Source organism: Mchenga conophoros, linkage group LG5 (assembly GCF_057382185.1).
Source record: "Mchenga conophoros isolate Kocher_MC1m ecotype Shallow Benthic linkage group LG5, M_conophoros_male_GT1.1, whole genome shotgun sequence".
In the NCBI taxonomy this organism is placed as follows: Eukaryota; Metazoa; Chordata; class Actinopteri; order Cichliformes; family Cichlidae; genus Mchenga; species Mchenga conophoros.
Genome location: NC_140530.1, coordinates 26612619 through 26633993, shown reverse-complemented (window position 1 = coordinate 26633993; position 21375 = coordinate 26612619). Strand labels below are relative to the sequence as shown.

The 21375-nt window shown below is 39.1% G+C and overlaps 1 protein-coding gene across 1 annotated transcript; it reads left to right on the top strand.

Moving 5' to 3' along the window:
• Positions 1-6198: 6198 nt before the first annotated feature.
• On the top strand, positions 6199-7874 carry LOC146574730 (uncharacterized). Its single transcript, XM_085275603.1, has 3 exons — positions 6199-6427; positions 6727-7203; positions 7316-7874. The coding sequence occupies exons 2-3, from the start codon at positions 6760-6762 to the stop codon at positions 7847-7849; spliced, it is 978 nt and encodes a 325-aa protein (XP_085131729.1). The 5' UTR covers positions 6199-6427; positions 6727-6759; the 3' UTR covers positions 7850-7874.
• The last annotated feature ends 13501 nt before the right edge of the window (positions 7875-21375 follow it).

Genomic DNA, 21375 nt, shown 5'->3' with positions numbered 1-21375 from the left:
AATAGTAAGGAACTAACTTGCTTTTGGTACAGGAGCTTGCAAAGAAAACCTCCTTTAGGACTGTTTGGAGTCCAAAGATTAGGAGGCGCTGGGAGATCTTGAGGACAGCAATTCAATTGTTGACCCTACATGCTCATTTATCAACTTCTACAAGCACATTTGCCTTCCAAGCCAAACACTAAGGTACAATCACCATAATCCCTGATTTATAGGTCAGCTCAGGGCTCTCAGATGCCAGAAAGAACAGGTGGTACAATAAAGTCGATATGGATACATACTGGCTAGACGGGAACTCAAGAATGTTATCAAATGTGAGAACCAAGCCAAGGTAAGTTTGTTTCAATCAGCAACAAACCTGCATCTGTCAAGAACACACTGGAGGCAATAACACATTATAATAAGAAAAGCTCTGCAATTACCCTAACCCCTGGACAAGCTGATGAACTAAAAAGACTTACCACAATAGGCTAGAGAGGTCCTCTGTCATGCACACTAATGGCCCACCCCCATCTTTTCAAGACAAGTCTCCTCCTTACCAAATTACATTGACATCTTCTACTTCTCGCTTTCTTACCTTAACAGAGAAAGATGACCATAGGCTCTTCACACATCTGAATTTAAGCAAAGAGAAAGAACAAACAAAATACTCAGCATTTATCCTACAGATCCAACCGTTTTTTGGATTATCCAGTCAAGCTCAGCCTCCATTAAAAACTGCAGCACTTGCAGCGTTCCTAATTTTTGTAGCATGGCTAAGCGCACAGTTGACACAAATGCAAAGCGGACACATTAGAGGCCACATCCATCTCTACAGGCATCTCTACAATCCAGCAATGCGGGAGCATAGGATTCCCAGAAGACAGAGTTGAGAGAGACTGATGCAACAGTTAGAGAAGCTCATATTTTCAGCAGAAACCGTAGGAAAAACGTGTGTATGCATGTGTATGTGTTTGAAAGACTTCTTTTTTTATACCTCTCTTATTACTATACTAGCAGAGTCACTCCAAGTATGAAAGATTATGGTACTTTATTGATGTCCTAGCATGCCTGACCAATATTCTGGTGAATGTCTGCACCAGACTACTCCACAGTAATCTGGGAGTACACTAAAGAGTTCCAAACAGGAAGCCACGGGGGAAGGTGAGTAGCTGGGCACCTACTTGTCTGCACTTCCATTCTCACATTCCCCACTGCTTATCAACAATGCAAAGGTGGCAGAGTCTGTGAAGTTTCTGGAGACCACTATCATCAGCAGCATAAAATGGGATATCCAATGTCATCAGCCAAGCTCACCAGAGTGAAATCTTCCTCCAAATCCTCATAAACATTAACATCTTCTTGAAAGTTTGCAACTAGTCCTTCAGAACCTCTATTGGGTAAGTCATCAGCTACTCCATCATTGTGAGTTACCTTACATCCTCTACCCACACCAAACACAGACTGGAATGCAGTGTACATCCAGTGGGCCACACTCCTGCAACATGATGCTAGAGCATGGAAGCAGGGCTAACAGGATAGTACTGAACATCAACCTTTTTGTCTTTTTCTGCAAAAAAGAAAAGTACTGGAACATGCACTAACTGAACTTGTCAGAGGATTTTTTTTTAGCATTGAGGAAAACCATAGAATAATAGCAGCCTTCCATTTCAGGAAATATTATGTTTACTATTAGATGTAAACTTTCCACAGTTATGTTAAGGCATCGTGTTATCATGTTCTCTTTCACATGCTGCTGTTTGGCGTTAAGTCATGTGTTTACTCTACACATAGAGGGCCTCTGTGTGTAGCTTATGCAGCTAAGATGTTTCTCTATTTCGAAGCTCTCATAGACCACAGTGAACGTTTTTGTTTTCATGTAAACCTGTAAATAATTACAACACAAACAAAACACATTTTTACATGTAAAATACAGAAGAAATCTTTCAGACTCTGCACTTCTTTTAGGGGAGACATTAAACATTTAAACAATTTTTCATATTAACAGTGTTAACTAAGAACTACAAAAAGCCAGCTGTCCTTGAGGTAAGTCTTTTTAGATAACACTAAGATAGATAAGAAGTCCGTTCAAGTAAATCAAGCTACTTTTTGGGCACCGTGCACAGTGTTTCCACTGTGGGAGCCTCCACTGGAGGACTTATTTCAGAGCACTTTGAAGGGAGAAAGAAGTTCTTGATCTTGGGTAAGATCTTCTGAGCAGCACTGAAAAACCCCTGAGCTGTTGTCAGCTGCAACATGAACACAAAAAATAGAATTTTAAAAATTCATCATTTCACCTGAATCCTGAGGAAGAACAGCAGAACGTATAGGAAAGAGATAGCAGGAAAGTACAGTAAAAGAGGAAAACAAGATGCAAATCGGAGCAGTAATCGAAGAACAAGCTTCATCCTGTAGCTGCTGTGTTTGTGTGCAGGGCTGGCAGTTTAAAAATGACCACACATCAGAGGAAGGCAATTTGTCCACGGAGGGACAAAAAAGCAGATTTATCACATATAAAGAATTTGGTAAATAAAGAACACAAGACACCAATCAGCAAATTTCCTGCTGAAAGAAGACTATTAAGAGATGTCTACAAGATTTTTTTTCCTTAGCTGGGGTTACAGAGGTCACATGAAAGTGTGACCTCATATACTTCACTTAACAGAGGGCCCCCACTTGTAGGAGTGTAATGACCGAGCATCTGCCTGGGAAGATCCAGAATAAGACCTTGCATATTTAACATACCATCCCTCATTATGGACCTGCCACATATGCACTGTGTTGTATTCAGAGAGTGGGTTACAGAGTGAAATATATATAATACACATAAGTGGCTTGTTTTTGTATAAATGTGGCTTTTAAAAAACAGGCAGGTCAGTATTTTACCGTTTGTAAGTATAAAAGTCCCACTCAAGTATTCATGTATAGCATTTATTGCACGAACAGAAGGGTACTTGCACAGAAGTGAAGGGTAGAGAAAATGATACTGCACTGCATCAAACCCACACTTAAACAAGATGGTGGGAATATTCAGGTTGGTATGTTTTGCTGTTCTAGAGTTGAACACCTGCACTAAATCACTGCATTTCCTACTGATTTGGATTATATTTATGGGGGAGAAAGGGAGTGTATCTGCAGCAAGAAGTCACACCCAGTTTCCTAACCCAATTTAAAAGAAAAGTAGCTCTCCATCTCAGAGTAGATTTTCAGAGCAGGAACACATCTTTGCTGGTTGTAGTGCAAAGTATTTCTATGGACAAGCAGCTGTGTGATATTAAAAAACAAGTTGGGCTTGCAAGTCAGCAGCTTGGGAAGACACACACACAAGTGATGGGGTTGATGAGCCACCTTTTCTAAACTGTAAGAGCATTGTCCACTAGTAAACTGTTCATGGATGACACAATTGTTGGGTGTGTAGTTCACATAGCAGGGTGGCCTGCACAATAGGGTAAAGTCTTTGTCCAGGAAAACACTACCCTCAACTCCACTGTGTCTTTGAGAAATGGGACTCTATTATTCAGAGATGTACTGAAGTGGTCATATTTTCTTGTCAAATGCAAATGCTCTTTCAGGATCTCGTCTTGTGACACACTGGTACACAAGTTACTTCTTTATTGTCATTTTCAAACGTGTTTTTTTCTTTTTTTTTGGGGGGGGGGGGGGGGGGTGTTAGGTACTGAAAGTTCTAAAAGAGCCACACACACAACTTGGTTAGGTTCACATCAGACTACTCTGCACATGGGAAAATTATGCTAAAGGGTTACCCAGTCCATTAAAATGACATGCCAGTTATCTTCACTGGTGTCTTAGTGCATTGTTTGCATCTTTCTTCTGTCTATCTTCTATCTTCTTCAGGATTCAAGTCTGCTTTGAAAGAACTTCTGAAAAACCAAAGGAGCTCTGACAGTCATGAACCTTCCTCCATAATTACCTAACCTTAACCCCACTGAGCATTTTTCGGCGGCTCTTGAAAGCAAACAAAGCAACACATTCTTGAAATCACAATAAGGTCTTTGGAAGATCTTCTAATCATGCTGGGATATCATTATTCAGTTATCAAGATTTGCATAAACTTGGCGAGTTCATGGCAACACAATGTCATTAAAGCAAAAGGGAAATGATATAAAACACTAAGATATTCTGTAATTTTTCACTCAAGTTATTAAGAAGACATCATTGTTTAAAGTGGGAGGAATCGGAACGAATAAAAAATAATAATTAACTATACTAGTAATGTCGGACTTTAGATTCTGTTTTATGTTTGTAACTCTAACAATAGCAGCTAGTTAGAAGCACTCTCTTCTCTCTTCTCTGATTGTATGTGATTAGCACACTGCTTAATGGCCCCTTAACATCAACAAAAGCTCTTCATCACAAAACCTCCTCATTTATTTCATTGAGAGCACTGTATTAGTGCAGCAGGGGGTTCTTCCAAAGAATTACGAAGTGGGATTAGCTGCCGGTGCTGGGAGCATTTTTTTCTCTGTATAAATTCCTCAAAGAGTTTTGCTATCTATCCAATTCTTAAAGTGACCCAGATGTTTATCATGGATCAGTCCCTATGCAAATGTAATGAAAATCTTTGTAGAATTCCAGAAAATCTGCATCAGGAATTGCAAATGATTGCGTTTCCATGTATTACTTTTATGCAAATATTTGGGGAGATAAACATTTGGAGCGTGTGTTATAATTGGCAATGAACTACTTCAGAAGAAAGAACAGTATATGTAATAAAAAGCACATTAATCAAAGGTTAGACAAGAAAAAGAGTAATAGAATGTAGAACCACTGTATTTCTTTGATTACCTGAAGATTAAAACTTTCTTATTACTCCACACACATAAAACCTTTTAGTCTCCTCGATGGAAACTTGATGGAATTTTATGCTCTTTTTTGTCATTGTTCTTCTGTCATCCTCAAACCAGTCGCTACAGATGGTCGGCTGCCCCTCAGCTTGGTTCCTCTAGAGGTCTCCTCCTGTTAAAAAGGAGTTCTTCCTCCCCACTGTCAAGAAGTGCTGGTCGTAGTGCCCCGTCTCTCTACTACTGTAGGATCTTTACATTAGATATAAAGTGCTTTCAGCTGAATGGATGTCATGTTTCATGTACATCATTAATGTGGCTTTCGGATGCTAAATATCTAAACCTGACATATGGCACTATCAAGGCCTTTGAATTGATGAAAACTAGCAATGAAAAGGCCTCCTACTAGAATGTATAAAAAATGAAGGCATATTAAGCTTCAACTTTTATTCCATATTTGATCTTCTTTCCTTTTAATAACCTACATGTGAGAACAAGACAAAATTATCAAAAAGGATTTATTTAATAATAACAATGAAAGACTGTATATAAAAGATAGACATAACCCACGTGAACAGTTGCCGTCTGTGTTTTAGGAGCTAGTATTGGACTGTATTTGAGCAAGATGGTGAAATGCTAAGTTATCAGCTGAAGCTGTCTGGCTTGGCTAATAAGTGTATCAAACACATTTTGGGTCCACCACACAAACATGGATGCAATGCAAAAAAAAAAAGACCTGAGCATCACAGACTTCTTGGATGCTTTGTTTCTACAATTTGCTGTACAGTAAGCCGTATTATGTTAATTAACTGCATTAAGAGGCACCAAGAGGCACCATCACCACAGTCAGGAGTTGACGGCTAACATGGAGAAGAAATTTCATCATTCATATAAATTCTGGTAGCAAACGGAGAAACCCAGAATCTGAAAACCAGATTTGTTTGTAAAAAGTTTGTCTCTATTTCTCTTGGTTATCCAGTATGAGATATTCACACAGCTCTATTTTACTTGACGCTCCGCTTTTAAACACTGAAAATTTACCACAGTCTCGATTTGAATGTGCCTGCTCTTGTTTTGCTCTCTCTAAACCAATTAGCCCCTACACCCTGTTCTTTAATGACCGTTCACCATTAAAACATGGATTGGAGATCTTTGCACAGCACATTTTACGGCTCAAAACAGTTCAGGTGAGGCTGGAGGTGAAAGTAATGAAAGGTATAGGACAGAAAGCCTCACGGGTCCCCTGAGGATTAAGTGAAAAGGTTGCTACACCCAAAGGACCCTTTCTGATTGAAACTAGTTTTAATTTTTAATCACAGTAAATAGCTAAATAGCTTCAAGTTCAGTCAGTAACAACAAGAACACAGAAACCAAAACAACATGGTCTCCATGGTAACACCTGGGTAGTGCTGTCACTATCGCCTGATGATTTTTGAACAGGATTCTCCAAACACAGTGTTTGCAGTGTTTACCTGGATATTTCATTTCTAAACACCATCCTGAACCTACAAGCATCTGTCGCTATTTGCTGTGACTCGACGAACGCTTTGGAAAAATATCGACAGCTAAACAAGTGTAACAGCGACTCTTCAGTGTTTCCTGAGCCCAAATGGACCCAACATTTGTGACCCAACATCTGAGAAAATCTGGTAAGCTTTTCTCAGATGTGTGAGCAAGCAAAAGCTTTTTTTGAATTTTTTGCTCAAAATGTGTCTAAAGCTTTCATAATCTTAAGGAAGCAGAGTACACTTTGGAGTTTAACTTAAATTTTTAATACTTAAACATTTGTAAGCACTTTTAACAAAACTCTGAACATTTGTGTTTTTAGAACATCTGTAGGACTCAGTTTTTGCTTCTTCTTGTGTCACCTTAAACTTCTAATGCCACACATCACACTGTGTGATTGATTTTTCTAACTATGGACTACGTGCATGTTTTTATCATTCAGGCATCTTGGCCAGTGCAGACTAGCGCTGCTGATATGAAACAGCAGCAGGAAGCTAACAAGATTGCTGGAAGTGAAACGGTGCAAGAATTAAAAGATGCACTCCATTTTGCCACTCAGGAATTGAAGACTGCAAAGGAGGAAAATGCATCTTTGAAGGAGAAGATTGCCGTCCTTGAAGATGCTCACAAAATGGAAGTGAGTAGCCTCCAAGAAGAGCTCAAACTCAAGGATGAGGCGCTTCAAAGATGTGTGAAGAAAAGAAGAGCTCAAACCAAAGCCTGGGTAGAACTCCTCCATGAATCGACCATAAAAGACATGGAGATAAACACCAGGGAACAACACTGGAGCAGCAAGTGGCAATCAACCGAGAAGAGCCTGAAAGAGGAGAAGAAAAAAGTGGAGGAGCTCCAAATTAAGAACAAGCATCTGATGGAGAACTTACAGGAAAATCTGGACGAATGGAAGAACGTCCTTCAGGTAAGCTGTCTCTGCTATCATTTCACTTTACCATAATGTCATGTTTGGTCCTAACAACTTCTGTCAGACTGAGTCACAGTTCAGTAAAATACATTTTACTCTCTCTACATAGGAGCTTGCACCTGATGCTGACCACCAGGAAGAAACCCTGGAAACAAATTCCCAAGAGGAAAAACTGGAAAACCACGAGGGAGAAGAGGAGGGAATGGACAAACCAAGAAAGGACAAGAAAAAGCAGGAAGAAAAGGAGGAAACGCAGGAGACAAAAGAGGACATCGAAGAAAACCTTGAGGGAAAAAGTGACGAGAAGATGGAAGATAAAAGAGCAACTGAAGATCTGAACCCAAACCTCTGCCTGGTTCCCATCCCTCTCACTCCCTCCGACTCTTGCCCTTTATCTCCTGTCCCTACACCCCAACTCAACCCCTCTACCTCCTCCCTACCTTACCCCCCCTCTCGTGCTCTTTCTTACTCTTCACCCAGCTCTTATTCTTTACGCAACACCCTCAGTCTCCACACCTTCCCCCAATCCTCCCAACCTTACTCGGTCTCTCGTGCTCCCTCCTACTATTTACCCTTGTTTTCCAAACCTGTGCAGCCCATAAACTCTAATGAAATGTTTGATCTGCTTTTTTGTTCATTTTAAAATAAACATGTGAAATTTCATTAAACTTACAGTCTTTGTTTGGATCATTGTTTTTTTTTTTTTTTTTTTTTTTTACCTATAACACAATATTACACTTTTGTCCAGAAGAGATTTATTAAAAAAAAGTATAAGTCTCATTTAAGTGATCAAGAGTCTCCTGTCAAAAAGGTTTAACAGTTTATAAAGGTTAAGTTGACAGTGACAGACTTTATTTTAAAGAGCCCCAAGATAAGAAACATGTAGCAGTTAATGACCACACTTAAAATGGACATTGGCAACAAACTAGTGTGTAACTGGTGAGATCCAGCAAGAAAAAAAGTATTTTCTTTATTAAGACTGTTTATACAATGCATCAACTGTAATGCTATTCTTTAAAATGTATTTTTTTAAGGTTTCTACCAAGTTTTGCTTCAAATTCAAGAAAATATTTGACTGGTAATGCAGCACCAGAGGAAACAACCAGGTTTTTCATTAGTTACAAAATGTAGTTCTCTTGTTACCATACAAAGAAGACACTGCGCCTACCATGACTGTCTTCTACATACTTCCTGCTCATCTTCTGTCTGTACCCTCAGGCAACACAAGCACACAAATGTTTTTCCTTGTTTTATTTAACTGAAAACCCCCGTAGACTCCCTGGAGATGCCACATCAGTCACCTACAGTGGCCCTTAGGGGACAGCAGAAGTCAAAGCTCAAATAAAACAATAAAATGGAAAAAGGGATGAAATGCAACAGATTGTTGCTACAAATGTCAAAGCACTTTAGGATTTTACTACTTTTACCTAACATAATAAACACATAAAATATCCTCTTTGCCATTTTTCCCAAGACTAACAATTTTATACTACATTATCTTTGTTGTTCTTAGTTTTTCACTTCTACTATGCTGCACTGGACAAACATTTATATAAGAGGTAAGATTTCTCCTTCCTGATTTCCTTATTGATCAAAGGTTAATGATTAAGCTAGAAGAGAAAACAGGAAAAAAGAAATATCTACAAAAATCTTAGGATAAGTCAACCAGTAATACTCCAAAATCGTTAAGCTTTTCGTTCTTTATGGAGTTAATTTCATGGTTGTCAGACACAGCTGCTCCTACTGAGTGACAGGACCTGTTGGTGCACGCCTGCTTCTGATTGGTCTGACTAGTGCCTGATGTTAAAACATATTATCTATTAGTTTGACTAGATCGAGAACTTCCAAATGTAGTCTCAGTGCATGGCAAGTGTTGCTTGTTTTGCAAAGTAAGACATTAAATCAGAAGAAACGTGGAGGTAATTTGATGGGTTTTTCTCTCCTACCCTCTCCCCTTGTTCTGAGCTGTGGATATTTTTAAACAGAGATGTCATTGGTGGGAAAACACTGACAACTAAAATGATCAGCACCTACAGTCACACAAAAATGATTTACTTTAAAATATCCATTCAGAAAAATATACTTAAAGCGAAATAAAGGTTTGAACTGAAAGAAAGAACAAACCTCTTACAGTCATTCTAACCTCCAAAAACGATACAGACTCAGGTAATAATCAGAGATAACAAGATGATTGCAGTGGCCTCCTACTGCCTCCCTTCCTTCCTGTCTATAATGACCTTTCTTTTACTGAGGCTGCAACAAAGCTTGAAGCTTTTATGTAAGCCTGTCAAAAGGCTTTTGCCCTCATTTTTGTCATTCTCTACATGTCTGCATGCTTTCAGCAGCATATGAATCAGCTGATGTGAGAACAATTATATTTCGAAATTGCAGCTGTTCTAATTTCAACAATATTTCCTTGCCATGCTACGTAATTAATTTCATTTATAATGTTATCCCTGAACATTTGACTACATTTTGTGCAACACATGTGCAAACATGCATTGTAACTTCATTTCACTAGCTGGGCCCACGTCCTCATTTTAGGTTTGACAGCGTTTTAGTAGGTAAAAGTGAATGCTTTGACATGAATTGAGCTGCGGTTTGGGGAAGGCCTCGAAGGGGACTGGCGATGGCTCCCGGGCCTGGCAGATCCCCATGTACTAAATAGAAGTGAAGAAGTTAAAGAATTGAGAACAAGGAGGGAGGGAGGGTGGGGCACGTAAACAAGAATGATCAGCTTGCAGAACTGAGGGAACTTATATTGATGACAGCCGGAAGGAGCGTGTTTGGAGGCGTGGTCCTGCTCCTGAAATTCCGATACATAATCTCCAATATAAAAAAAGAAGTGCACATTGAGATGAACCATTAAATATGGCGTAAATAACCAGGAAGATGTCCATCCATCCATCAACCCATCGATCCACTACAGCTTACTGATACAGGTCACTGAGGCAGCAAAGAAGAGAGGCAAAACTTCCCTCTCCCAAGCTCTTCTGGGATGATACAGATGTGTTCCCAAGGGGTCCGAGAGACAAGATTGTTTGATATAGGCAGCTTACCCTGGTATGTTCTCCTAAAGTAAATGGGTCCTGGGTGATTCAAAAAAGCCCATGAAAATAACATCTAGCCACCAAGGAACCCTGCTTAGAGCAGAAATACAGGCTTGGGGGAAGAGGTCATTGGGAGGCATCAGGGGGCTGCATGAGTCACACTAATGGACTAGTTTTTGAAAACTCTGAATCCTGTCTAACCTGTTACAGACTGTCTTCATTAGCATTACTTATTTTCTAAACATATCACTCTCTAATAGACCTAAACTTGTAGAACAAGTTTACTTAAGGGAAGCGCTGGCATACATGAAAAAGAATGGAATTCTGAGAGAATTGTGGATACATTCGGTAACAAATTGTTTTCTTTTCCTTGGACCAGTGTTGATACTGCATCGCGGAAATAGCCTGTTTGCCAGACTTCTGCCTGGTAGCAAAAAAAAGCCTTTTTTTTTTGTGTAACATATGGAGCCATTTTTCACAAAGAATCATAATCTCCCAAGAGATTCATTTAAGTAGAGTAAGAATAAACCAACCAAGAATAAACCAACACAGAGAGACTGAGGAGGAGCTTCTTCCCGCAGGCGATACGGTCTCTCAATCACACCACCACACAGTACTGACCCACACATATAGTTCTTACACACACACTGGACATTCTGGACATTGTTTTCACTTCATCACTTAAATCACTTTAAGCATATTTGCACTGCACAAGACATAATGTGGATTGCACAACACTGGTCACTACATTCTTCATTTCCAGTTAATACTTGTACAGCTGCTGTTATTGTGTGTATATATATATTTATTTATTTATATTTCTTCATACATTCTTATATAGTTCTATACTGTATATTGTGTATTTTGTTGTACAGTTATTTTATTTTCAACTTTAATTTATATATTTTATCTTATTCTTTCCCAGTTAAATTTACCCTTCATTCTAATTTGTGTTGTACAGTTATTTCATTTTTAACCTTAATTTTTTTTTTATATTTTATTCCTTCCTAGTTAAATTTACCCTTTTTAATTTTTCATATTTATTTCCTATCTTATTCATAGCCTTTTCCTTTTTTTTCTTTAGGTCACGAGCAGTTGTCTAAGCATTTCACTGCATATCGTACTGTGTATGACTGTGTATGTGACAAATAAAATTTGAATTTGAATTTCAATTTAAAAGCCTGACAAACAGGTCTTCTTCTTTTAGATGCATCCATTAGGGGTTGCCTCAGCGAATCATCTACCTCCCTCTCACCCTATCCCTAACATCCTCTTCTGTCACACCAACCATCTGCATATCCTCCTTCACAACATCCATAAATCTTCTCTGTGGCCAATCACTTTCCCCCCTGCTCAGCAGCTCAATATTCAATATCCTTTGCACAACATCTCCACTTTTCTTCTTCTGCACATGTCTAAACCCTGCACCTCTAACTTGAAGTTGAACTTCTTCAAGCCATTTCAACCTGAGCTCTCACTCTGATTCACTCATTTCTAATCTTGTCCATTGTGGTCACTCCCTGTAAAAACCCTTTTTGCAGCTCTGCCACCTCCAGCTTGGCCTTCTGTCTCCTTGTCAGTGCGACTGTCACCATACCTTACATCACAGAAGGCCTCACTACCTTATTTCATCTCCACCCACTCCACCCCACCTGGACTTTCTTCTTCAATTCTCTTGTGCCATGTGTCCATTGCTTTGGATGGTTGATCTCAGGTATTTAAACTCATGTGGATGTGGATTGCACAACACTGGATATTATATTTCTTCATTTCCAGTTAATACTTGTACAGCTGCTGTTATTGTGTATATATATATTTATATTTCTTCATACATTCTTATATAGTTCTATACTGTATATTGTGTATTTTGTTGTACAGTTATTTTATTTTCAACTTTAATTTATATATTTATCTTATTCTTTCCCAGTTAAATTTGCCCTTCATTCTAATTTGTGTTGTACAGTTATTTCATTTTTAACCTTAATTTTTATATTTTATTTTATTTTATTCCTTCCTAGTTAAATTTACCCTTTTTAATTTTCATATTTATTTCCTATCTTATAGCCTTTTCTTTTTTCTTTAGGTCACGAGCAGTTGTCTAAGCATTTCACTGCATATCGTACTGTGTATGACTGTGTATGTGACAAATAAAATTGGAATTTGAATTTGAATTTGAATTCATGTACTCTCTACTTTTTGAATCTACACATTTCCCCTTGCCTCCCTCTCATTCACACACATCTATTATGTCGTGCTTCTACTGGCCTTTTTTGCCTTTTCTCTCCAAAGCATACCTCCACATTTCTAGGCTTTCTTCTACCTTCTACCTCAGCTCTACTCTCACTGCAGATTACGACATCATCTGCAAACATAATAATCCACGAAGACTCCTGCTTGACCTCATCTGTCAACCCAGTCATTACCACTGCAAGCAAGAAAGGGCTCAGAGCAGATCCCTGATGTTGTCCCACGCCTACCTTGAACCCATCTGTTACTCCTAACTCACCTCTGTCATGGTGTCCTCATTCATGTCCTGCACCACCACCGTTCTTCTCCTTCCATGTCTTTCTGCAGATCCACAAAAACACAGTCAAACTCCTTCTGACCTTTGCTATACTTTTCCACCAATTGCTTTTCCAGCATGATACCATTTTGCACCTCTTCTTGACTCAGCTTCAGCAAGTTTTTCCAAAGCTTCATAGTATGTCTCATTAACTTTATCCCTCTGTAGTTTCTACAGCTCTGCAAATTGCCTTTGTTCTTTAAAAGCATGTATCTCATGTAAAAAGTTCATTATTGTTCAAATAATTTCCAAAACAGGCGTAACACAAGTAATTCAAAATGCAATATGGAAGTGCAATAATTACAATTTCTGTTAATATTTCTTGAAATAGTAAAAAGTACTTGTTACACATGAAAAGCGTAACAAGTACTTTAGTAAAAAGTAGCCATGATCTACAATCAAGACTCCAAAGCCTGACTCCTCTCTCGCCTCCACATACTTGCTCAATCACAGTGTGACATGAATGTTGGACTGTTGGTTTCGGAAACTCACAGCAAACACCACAACAATGGAGCGATGGAAAGGTGTGGAGGAAGGGGCTTGCGACACTATCCAACCATCTGTGATACAGTGTGGAAAGACCACAAACCCTCAGACTTTAGTGTTGTTTTGTCTCTGATCGTCTTTGCAGCTTTTGGGAGGTTTGCAATTTGAAGACATTTTTAAATTAACCATCAGCCCTTTGCTGTGAAGTGTCGGTTGTCTAATTTTGGACTGAGAGGAAAACATAGTAATATTTAGAGAAAACAGGAACACATCATAGAGACCCCCAGACCACAAAACACACATAAAAATACCACCTTCACAACTTTTATTGTAAAACCTGATGCGCTGATGGGAAATCAAATACAGAACTGAAAGTGGGCTTGCAGTGTGTGCATGTGTGTGAGGAAGTTTGCAGTGGGCTGGGTGAGTAAACACTAACGGATGGGGAGGTGGAAGATGTGTGATTGCTAACGGTTCTTTCACACTTAAAGTAGCAACAGCGGTTTCTTCATTCATGTCAATGAGATCATTGTGGGGCATCACCAGATACTGCAGAGAAGAAAGGGATTATCCAGACCTTTTACTGCAATACAAGCTCATTTACTACAGACAGCAGCTAGTCACACCACAACCCTGTAAATTCAGTTTACAGTAACATGTCGTACATTGAACAACATTAAAGACTTCCTTCTTAGACAGTGTATTGCCAAAACTAGAAATATTCTGTCTCAATAATGCTGAAAAACTAGTCCATGCATTTATTTATTATCTGGTGTCTTAAAAGATCACAGAGAAGCCTTCCGATGACGCTCAGTGCTGGAGAATTCTTTAAAGCATGGTCTTTAAATAAACATCCCACCAAATTCCTGGACATCCCGGATGTTAGTTTTTTTCTAGAGGTGTTTGTGAGCCCACGCTATGATTTCCATGACAGAATCAATTCAATTCAATTTTAATTCAGTTTTTATTTATATAGCTTACTACTGTAAGGTAAAGATCCTGCAATCATGCAGGGAAAATCCTAACAATCAAAACAATCAAACAGCCCTCTTTGAGCAAACACTTGGCAACAGTGGGAAGGAAAAACCCCCTTTTAGGAATAAACCTTCAGCAGAATCAGGCTCAGGGAGGGACAGCCATCTGCAAGGACAAAAGATGCACTGTAGAAAAGAGCAACAGATTAATAATAACTAATGATTAAATGCAGAGTGTTGAGTAAGCACATAGTGAGTGAAAAAGGTGCATTATGGCCTCCAGCAGCCTAAGATAAGATAAGATAAGATAAAACCTAGACCTAACCTAGCCTAGCCTAGCGTAACTAGGCTCCAGGCTGGAGAAACTGATCAGGAAGGCTAGCTCTGTGGTCGGCATGAAGCTGGACACTCTGGTGACAGTGGCAGAGAAAAGGACATTAAAGAAACTGCTGGACATTATGAACAATGCTGGGCATCCTCTGCACACGGCCATAAACAATCAGAAGAGTCTGTTCAGTGACAGGTTGCTTCTCCCCAAGACAAGAACTAACAGACTTAAAAACTCCTTTGTCCCACACGCCATCAGACTGTTTAACTCCTCTCTGGAGGGGAGAGGGAGGGGAAACAGGAGGACAAAGGAGGGGGGAACAACTAAGCTGTAGTGCCTCTTCACCTCACTGTACAATACCTTGTGCAATACTTTTTGTAAATAGTCAACAGTGCAATAGACTCAATACTTGAAATGTGCAATTCACTTGTATTTTTATTTTTTATTCCTATTTATTCTATTTATCCCCTTTGTATATTTTATTTATATTTGTCTCTGTATTTATATATGTGTGTGTGTGTGTGTGTGTGTGTGTGTGTGTGTGTGTGTGTGTGTGTGTGTGTGTGTGTGTGTGTGTGTGTGTGTATAACAATTCTGTAACTGTAACTTCGGTCGTTGCTGTGCTTTTTTTGGAAGTCGAATTTCCCAGAGGAACCCACCCGAGGGATTAATAAAGTTCTATCTTATCTTATCTTATCTTATCTTAACTAAGGGCCCTAGCTACAAGCGTTGTTAAAAAGGAAAGTTTTAAGCCTTGAAAGTAGAGAGGGTGTCTGTTTCCTGAATCCAAACTGGAGCTGGTTTCACAAAAGAGAGGTCTGAAAGCTGAAGACTCTGTCTCCTAATCTACTTCTAAATATCATAGGAATCACAAGCAAACCAGCAGTTTTAGAGTGAAGTACTCTATTGGGGGTGCTATGAGGTCTTTAGCCCTAAATATTCTATTATTCTATATTATACTTGTATATGCGTAAAAGGACTATTTCTAACAAATTCTGCCTCTCTAAGATGCTCTTTTTGCATCCAGTCATGTTACTGATCCATTGCCAATTAAAATACCGTTTACTTTTCCAGCCTTTATTTTGTTCCGATCCCAACTTTTTGTGCAAATGTTCCTGAAAGGGACCATTTCCTGCTGTGTGCTACATGTGAAAAATGACAGCTCTTAAAAATCCTGACCTGATTCTCACTAAACTGTCCAAAGTGCATGTGTGAAAACAGTCTGTGTGTATTTAACCCCCCTCCAAATCAGCCAGCTTTTCTTTGCTCGTCTCGACTAGAAGATGAAAGGCATTTGTTGAATATCAAACAACCTGACACTTGACCAGACTAACACAACTACCTCCTCCTCCTCCTCTTTTTCACCTCAGTCACATTCCTAGAGAGACATTTAACCCCACTCCATCTACAGATGGTGTGAATCTGTGAAATTAAGCTGTAAACCTTAGTGATGATCCAGGGAAGTGTCCTGATGAGGATAGCAGTAATACCATAATCAATTTCATTTTCTTACTGTTTGCAAATAGTAGGATCTATAGTTATAATTTAACTTTTTTAAAAAATGTTTTATTGGAGGCGAGTGTCCCTCTGCCCGTTAAAGTCTATACTTATAAACCTATGTGATATTTTTTTTCCAGAGTACCTATCTGGAATGGTTTGTCTGTTGTTAGGCAACTTCACACAATGTCCTGTTTGATTCTCTTGCACACAGAGAAAATTTTAACTCCATTTGGAAATTGACCTCACCAATTCATTACGGTTAGTAAGGTATGCCGTGATTAGATCACCATGGTAAATTATACAGAAGACATATCCTTGGCTGGAGCAAAATATATTAATAGTTTCTACCTATTTTTTTTTTTTTACTAATTCTTTTAATTACAATATGTAACTACAGTATATAGACCAAATTCTGTGGTCTTACCTCAGGAAAAACATTAAAGGGAGTCTAAGTTGTGCAGTCAATGTAAAATCAGCACAGGAATTTGCACATAGTCAGCTGGAACTCAGTCTACTTTGTGCAGAAGAGTGAAATGATGCATTGAAATGCCCCTTCTTAATATGTACTCATGCAATACCTGAAGCAGTGTTATCAAAGACAACTCATAACCACTGTTATGATACCCATTATCTTTCACTGGTCTTTTAGGTTTTATCAAGCCAACTAGGTGTTTTTATCAAAACACCTAGCTATGATGGGGTTTTTTATCCCTCAGATAAATTCAGCTTCCGCTTTGGCAAAAACTTGTGAAAAATGGTGACACTGCTCTTAATCTGTAGTTTCGTATATAAAAATTTGGCATTAGCTGGACTATGATAGCATTTTGTTGTTAGCATCCTCCAGTTAGCATGCTTCTCTTACTGTATGTCAGATACCAAAATGGCTCCAGTTCACCTTCAGACAGCAGCAGTCCATCTTCAGCAGTCTGAAAGGTGACAGATGACCGCACAGCTGCGGCGCACACACACACACACACACACACACACACACACACACACACACACACACACACACACACACACACACACACACACACACAGCTGCAGACAATGAATCAATGTTTCATGCTGAAACTGTCTGCAGATATTAAGATATATGTAAAACTGATAGATGCAAACAAATACTGACATGTCAGGACAGAATCAATGGATAATTGGATGGATGTTGGTTTGGCAGAATGTGATTTGTGAAGGAGAAGCAGAGGACAGGTGAGGGATCGTGTGTGATGGCGTGTTTGCACACAGTGTGACAACAGGTGTGTGTATGTGTTGAGTCAATCATCGCACATGCACACAGTGGGATCCTTTTTGCTTGACAGCAAGACGAATGAATGCGACAGATGCAGCCATAACTTTTACTTACAAAACACTGAGTGTGGATATAAGACACAAAGAAAGAAAGAAAGAAAGAAAGAAAGAAAGAAAGAAAGAAAGAAAGAAAGAAAGAAAGAAAGAAAGAAAGAAAGAAAGTAAGTTCGGGAGAGCAGAAGAGGTAATGAATGAATGGCTGGAGACAGGAAGAGAATGAGAAAAGATAAGATCAGTTTTTTGGTGAATGGGAGGAAAGGCATAGGCTTGCTTTTCAGGCACAAAAAAAGAAAAGTGAAAACAGTTTATGGCTTGATAAAGGCTCAGAGGCATACTTGGAGGAATTAAATTAAAAAAACAACAAAAATGGACACATCAGTTCTAAATCATGATTGTACCTCTGAATACTATCACTGCATAAAGGTTACATACATTTGTGAGATTTTGAGGATTACATGAATAGCATTTGAAGCACTCCACTGCACCAGCTTTAAAATATCCTGAGACACCAGAACAATTAGACTATCTGAGAAGCACTGCATGTAATGTTTTTACATCTCCTGTCTTTCTGCTCAGATCTCAGCGTTTAAAAAGCAATTACAGCAATTTTTTTTAGATCAAAACTTGTAAGTGCAGGAGGAAAACCAGAATTTGGATTACCCTGAATACACTGAGTCATGTAAGCTACAACTTTGTAGAAAAAAAGCTGAAAACTTAAGAGTAAGAAAGAAAAATCAAAACTATGCCTTTAGTCTATCAAAAAACTGCAGATATAAATATGTTTATCATTTTACAGACACTTAGTTTCGCCCCCAAAAGATGAAACACTGAGCTGGCGTTTCAAGATTTATAAACTCTGGAGCAAGTTTTCTAAATGCAGAGTTTTTGGATGAGAAATATGTCATTTTATTTATGACTGAGAGCTAGAGAAAAACATTTCTTTTTACAGTTAACTGACTTACTTAATTTGCTTGCTAATGAGGACCTTCTCTTGCTGTACTGTAGCAACCAGTGGCTCACGCACACACAAATCTCAAGCCAGAGGAATACCATGCACAAGCACAAGAGCTTGCCCTCTATCATACTGCAGGCAGAGGTGGAGGGACTCATTTACACTCATTTAAAGCTATGTTTCTGTGTGCTGATGTTTGGACTGCATCATTAACAACAACATGGAAGAAAATATAATTTTTAGAATTTCAATAATCAAGCTGGATAAATATTTAATCTAGTGTGAACACAGTGTTTATCTTAAGATACTTCACTTTTTGGACTTAGGTCAGCCTTAGGGGGTCCAGGGATGGAGAACCAAGAGATTTGGGGGTGAAAGGGTGAGTAAGGTGTTGAGGGGATGGGAGGAGGGTCACCGGCTAATGATCTTAAATCCTTGACAGGTCAAATGTTTTCATGAGGATCCACTTCCAGGACACAATGGAGTCCTGTTCTTCCTCCGAACTGAAGCAGTCTATTCATTTACAGAGCACTGACCTTTGACCCTCCCCTCCCCCTCCCCAAAAATCTCCTGTGGAGAAGCAGTTTCTGCTTCTGACTTTAATACATGATTGTTGTGGGAATTTTCCATTTAATGTTATGCTGCTTTTGTACAGCTCATCACACCAATGTGTGGAAAACTTTATGATCATAGGAGAAAGAGGCCTTTGTGGAAAGGGAACCTCATCAGCCATTCCAACACATTTTCCTTTCAAGTCCAATGATCCAGGCTCTCCTGACTGCCTAAACTAGAGATTTTAAATCTCTCTAATAAACAGAGATAAATGTTTTATTAATGATCATAGACTGACAGCTACTACTTTATATTTCTGTTTAATGTAAAAATATCTACTGGTGTATATAAAACTTTCTTAATATTTGATTTACAGTTTCCTTGTTTTCTTTTTAAGTTTGGGTTAAATGATTAATGACATCCAGTAAAAAAAGTCACTATTAATAAGCTCATGAAATCCTCCATCCTACAACATGAATAAAAAAAACAGTTTAACATTTACAGAAATCTTTGAGCGTTGTCGCTCAGCTGATACAGTTTTACAATCTAGATGGCAAAAATCTGTGTGTCTGGAGGCCATCTACCCCCTAGCGTCTTATTTCCATGGAGCATTTCACTTCACAGTCTGATATCTTCCCATTTTACGCTTTCCATGTATGGAAGTTAATATTCTTTTCACTAAAATGGAATTTGTTTTGCAGTCATATCTCTACCAGCCAGTGGGCAGAGCCCAACTCAATACATCTAAGCAGCTGACAGCAGAAAGGAAGTTACCACTCATAACCAACAGTGTGGCAATAATGTAGCACAATGCTGATTTTTATTTTTCATATAAATCAAACATGTTATTTTTCTGAAATGCACAAACACAAAACCCATGTGAGGCAGATCTTGATGCAGGTGAAAGCTGATAGATTCACTAAAAATATCTAAAAATCAGTTGGAGTTTGACTCTACTTTCACTTTCTGTTTTTTGTTTTATTATCTCTAAACGTTTACCACAGTTAATCTACTTGTTCTAGCATACAGAATGTTACCTACATATGAGAAGTTACTAGCAGTGACAAGGTAAGTTTCCCTGTTTTGGCTGCACACCAAGCTTTTATTTTCCTGGGAGATTTCCTGACCAATTACATTAAGTGCCATTAATCTATAGCCACTGCATCATGAAATCAACATTTACAGCATACTGGTGTAGTAAAGCAATTGATTTGACCGTGGCTAAATTTATATATATAGAGAGAGAAAAAAATGCTTTTCCTGCACCACCCCCACATACTTCTCTGTCACTCCTGACTTCCTTATGCAGTACCACAGTTTCTCTCTTAACACCCTATCATACGTTTTCTCAGCAAAGACAGTGAAACGCCTTCTGACCTTCACTACACGTTTCATCTTTGCTTCTTAAAGCAAAGATCGCACTTTCTTAGCATGAAGCAGTACTGCTGCTTATTGATCATTACCTATTTTCTATAACCTAGCCTTAACAACTCTTTCCCACAGGTTCATGGTATGGCTCATCAACTTTATCCCTCTGTAGTTACTACAGCTCTGCACATCACCTTTGAAAATTAGTCCCAGTACACTTCGCCATTCCTCGGCATCCTCTCATGCTTGAAGACTGTCCAAGAAAGTCCACTGCCCTCTCTCCTCGACACGTCCACAGCTATGTCATTTGATCCAGTCCCCTTTCCATTGTCCATCCTTTCAAACAGCTGTCCTTCCTACTTCCCAATCCTCTCCACTTCCTGCACGATCGTTGCTCAAGAGTTGGCAGTTTGTCTTGTAATCGGAAGGTTCGAGCCCCGGCTCCGACAGTCTCGGTCGTTGTGTCCTTGGGCAAGACACTTCACCCGTTGCCTACTGGTGGTGGTCAGAGGGCCCGATGGCGCCAGTGTCCGGCAGCCTCGCCTCTGTCAGTGCGCCCCAGGGCGGCTGTGGTTACAATGTAGCTTGCCATCACCAGTGTGTGAATGGGTGAATGAATGTAGTGTAAAGCGCTTTGGCGTCCTTAGGGACTAAGTGAAGTGCTATACAAATGCAGGCTATTTACCATTTTACCATTACTAACCTGTCTCTCTCATTTCCTTCATTCATTAGCTCCTCAAAATACTCCCTCAATTCTCACCACACTTCCTTTACTTGATCTCACTGTCTACTTAACTGGGCATGTGTCTCCTTCTTTAGTGTCAAACTTCACACACAACTCAATAAGTATTTTCCTTTTCTTTTGCTACCTCTCTTTGCTGTACACTTAGCCTCCTACCTATACCTCGTTTTCTCTGCCAACCTCCAACTTCTCCTTGTCCTCTTTCCTCTGCCCAGAAGATATAGGAAATACTTTCTTGGCAGTTTCCCTCAGCTCTACAGCTGTACTTTCCCAGTCTTCTCTACCATAGACAGATAGATATTGTCGCCATAGCAAGCAGAAGCATGTTTGGTTCTGGTTTTATTTG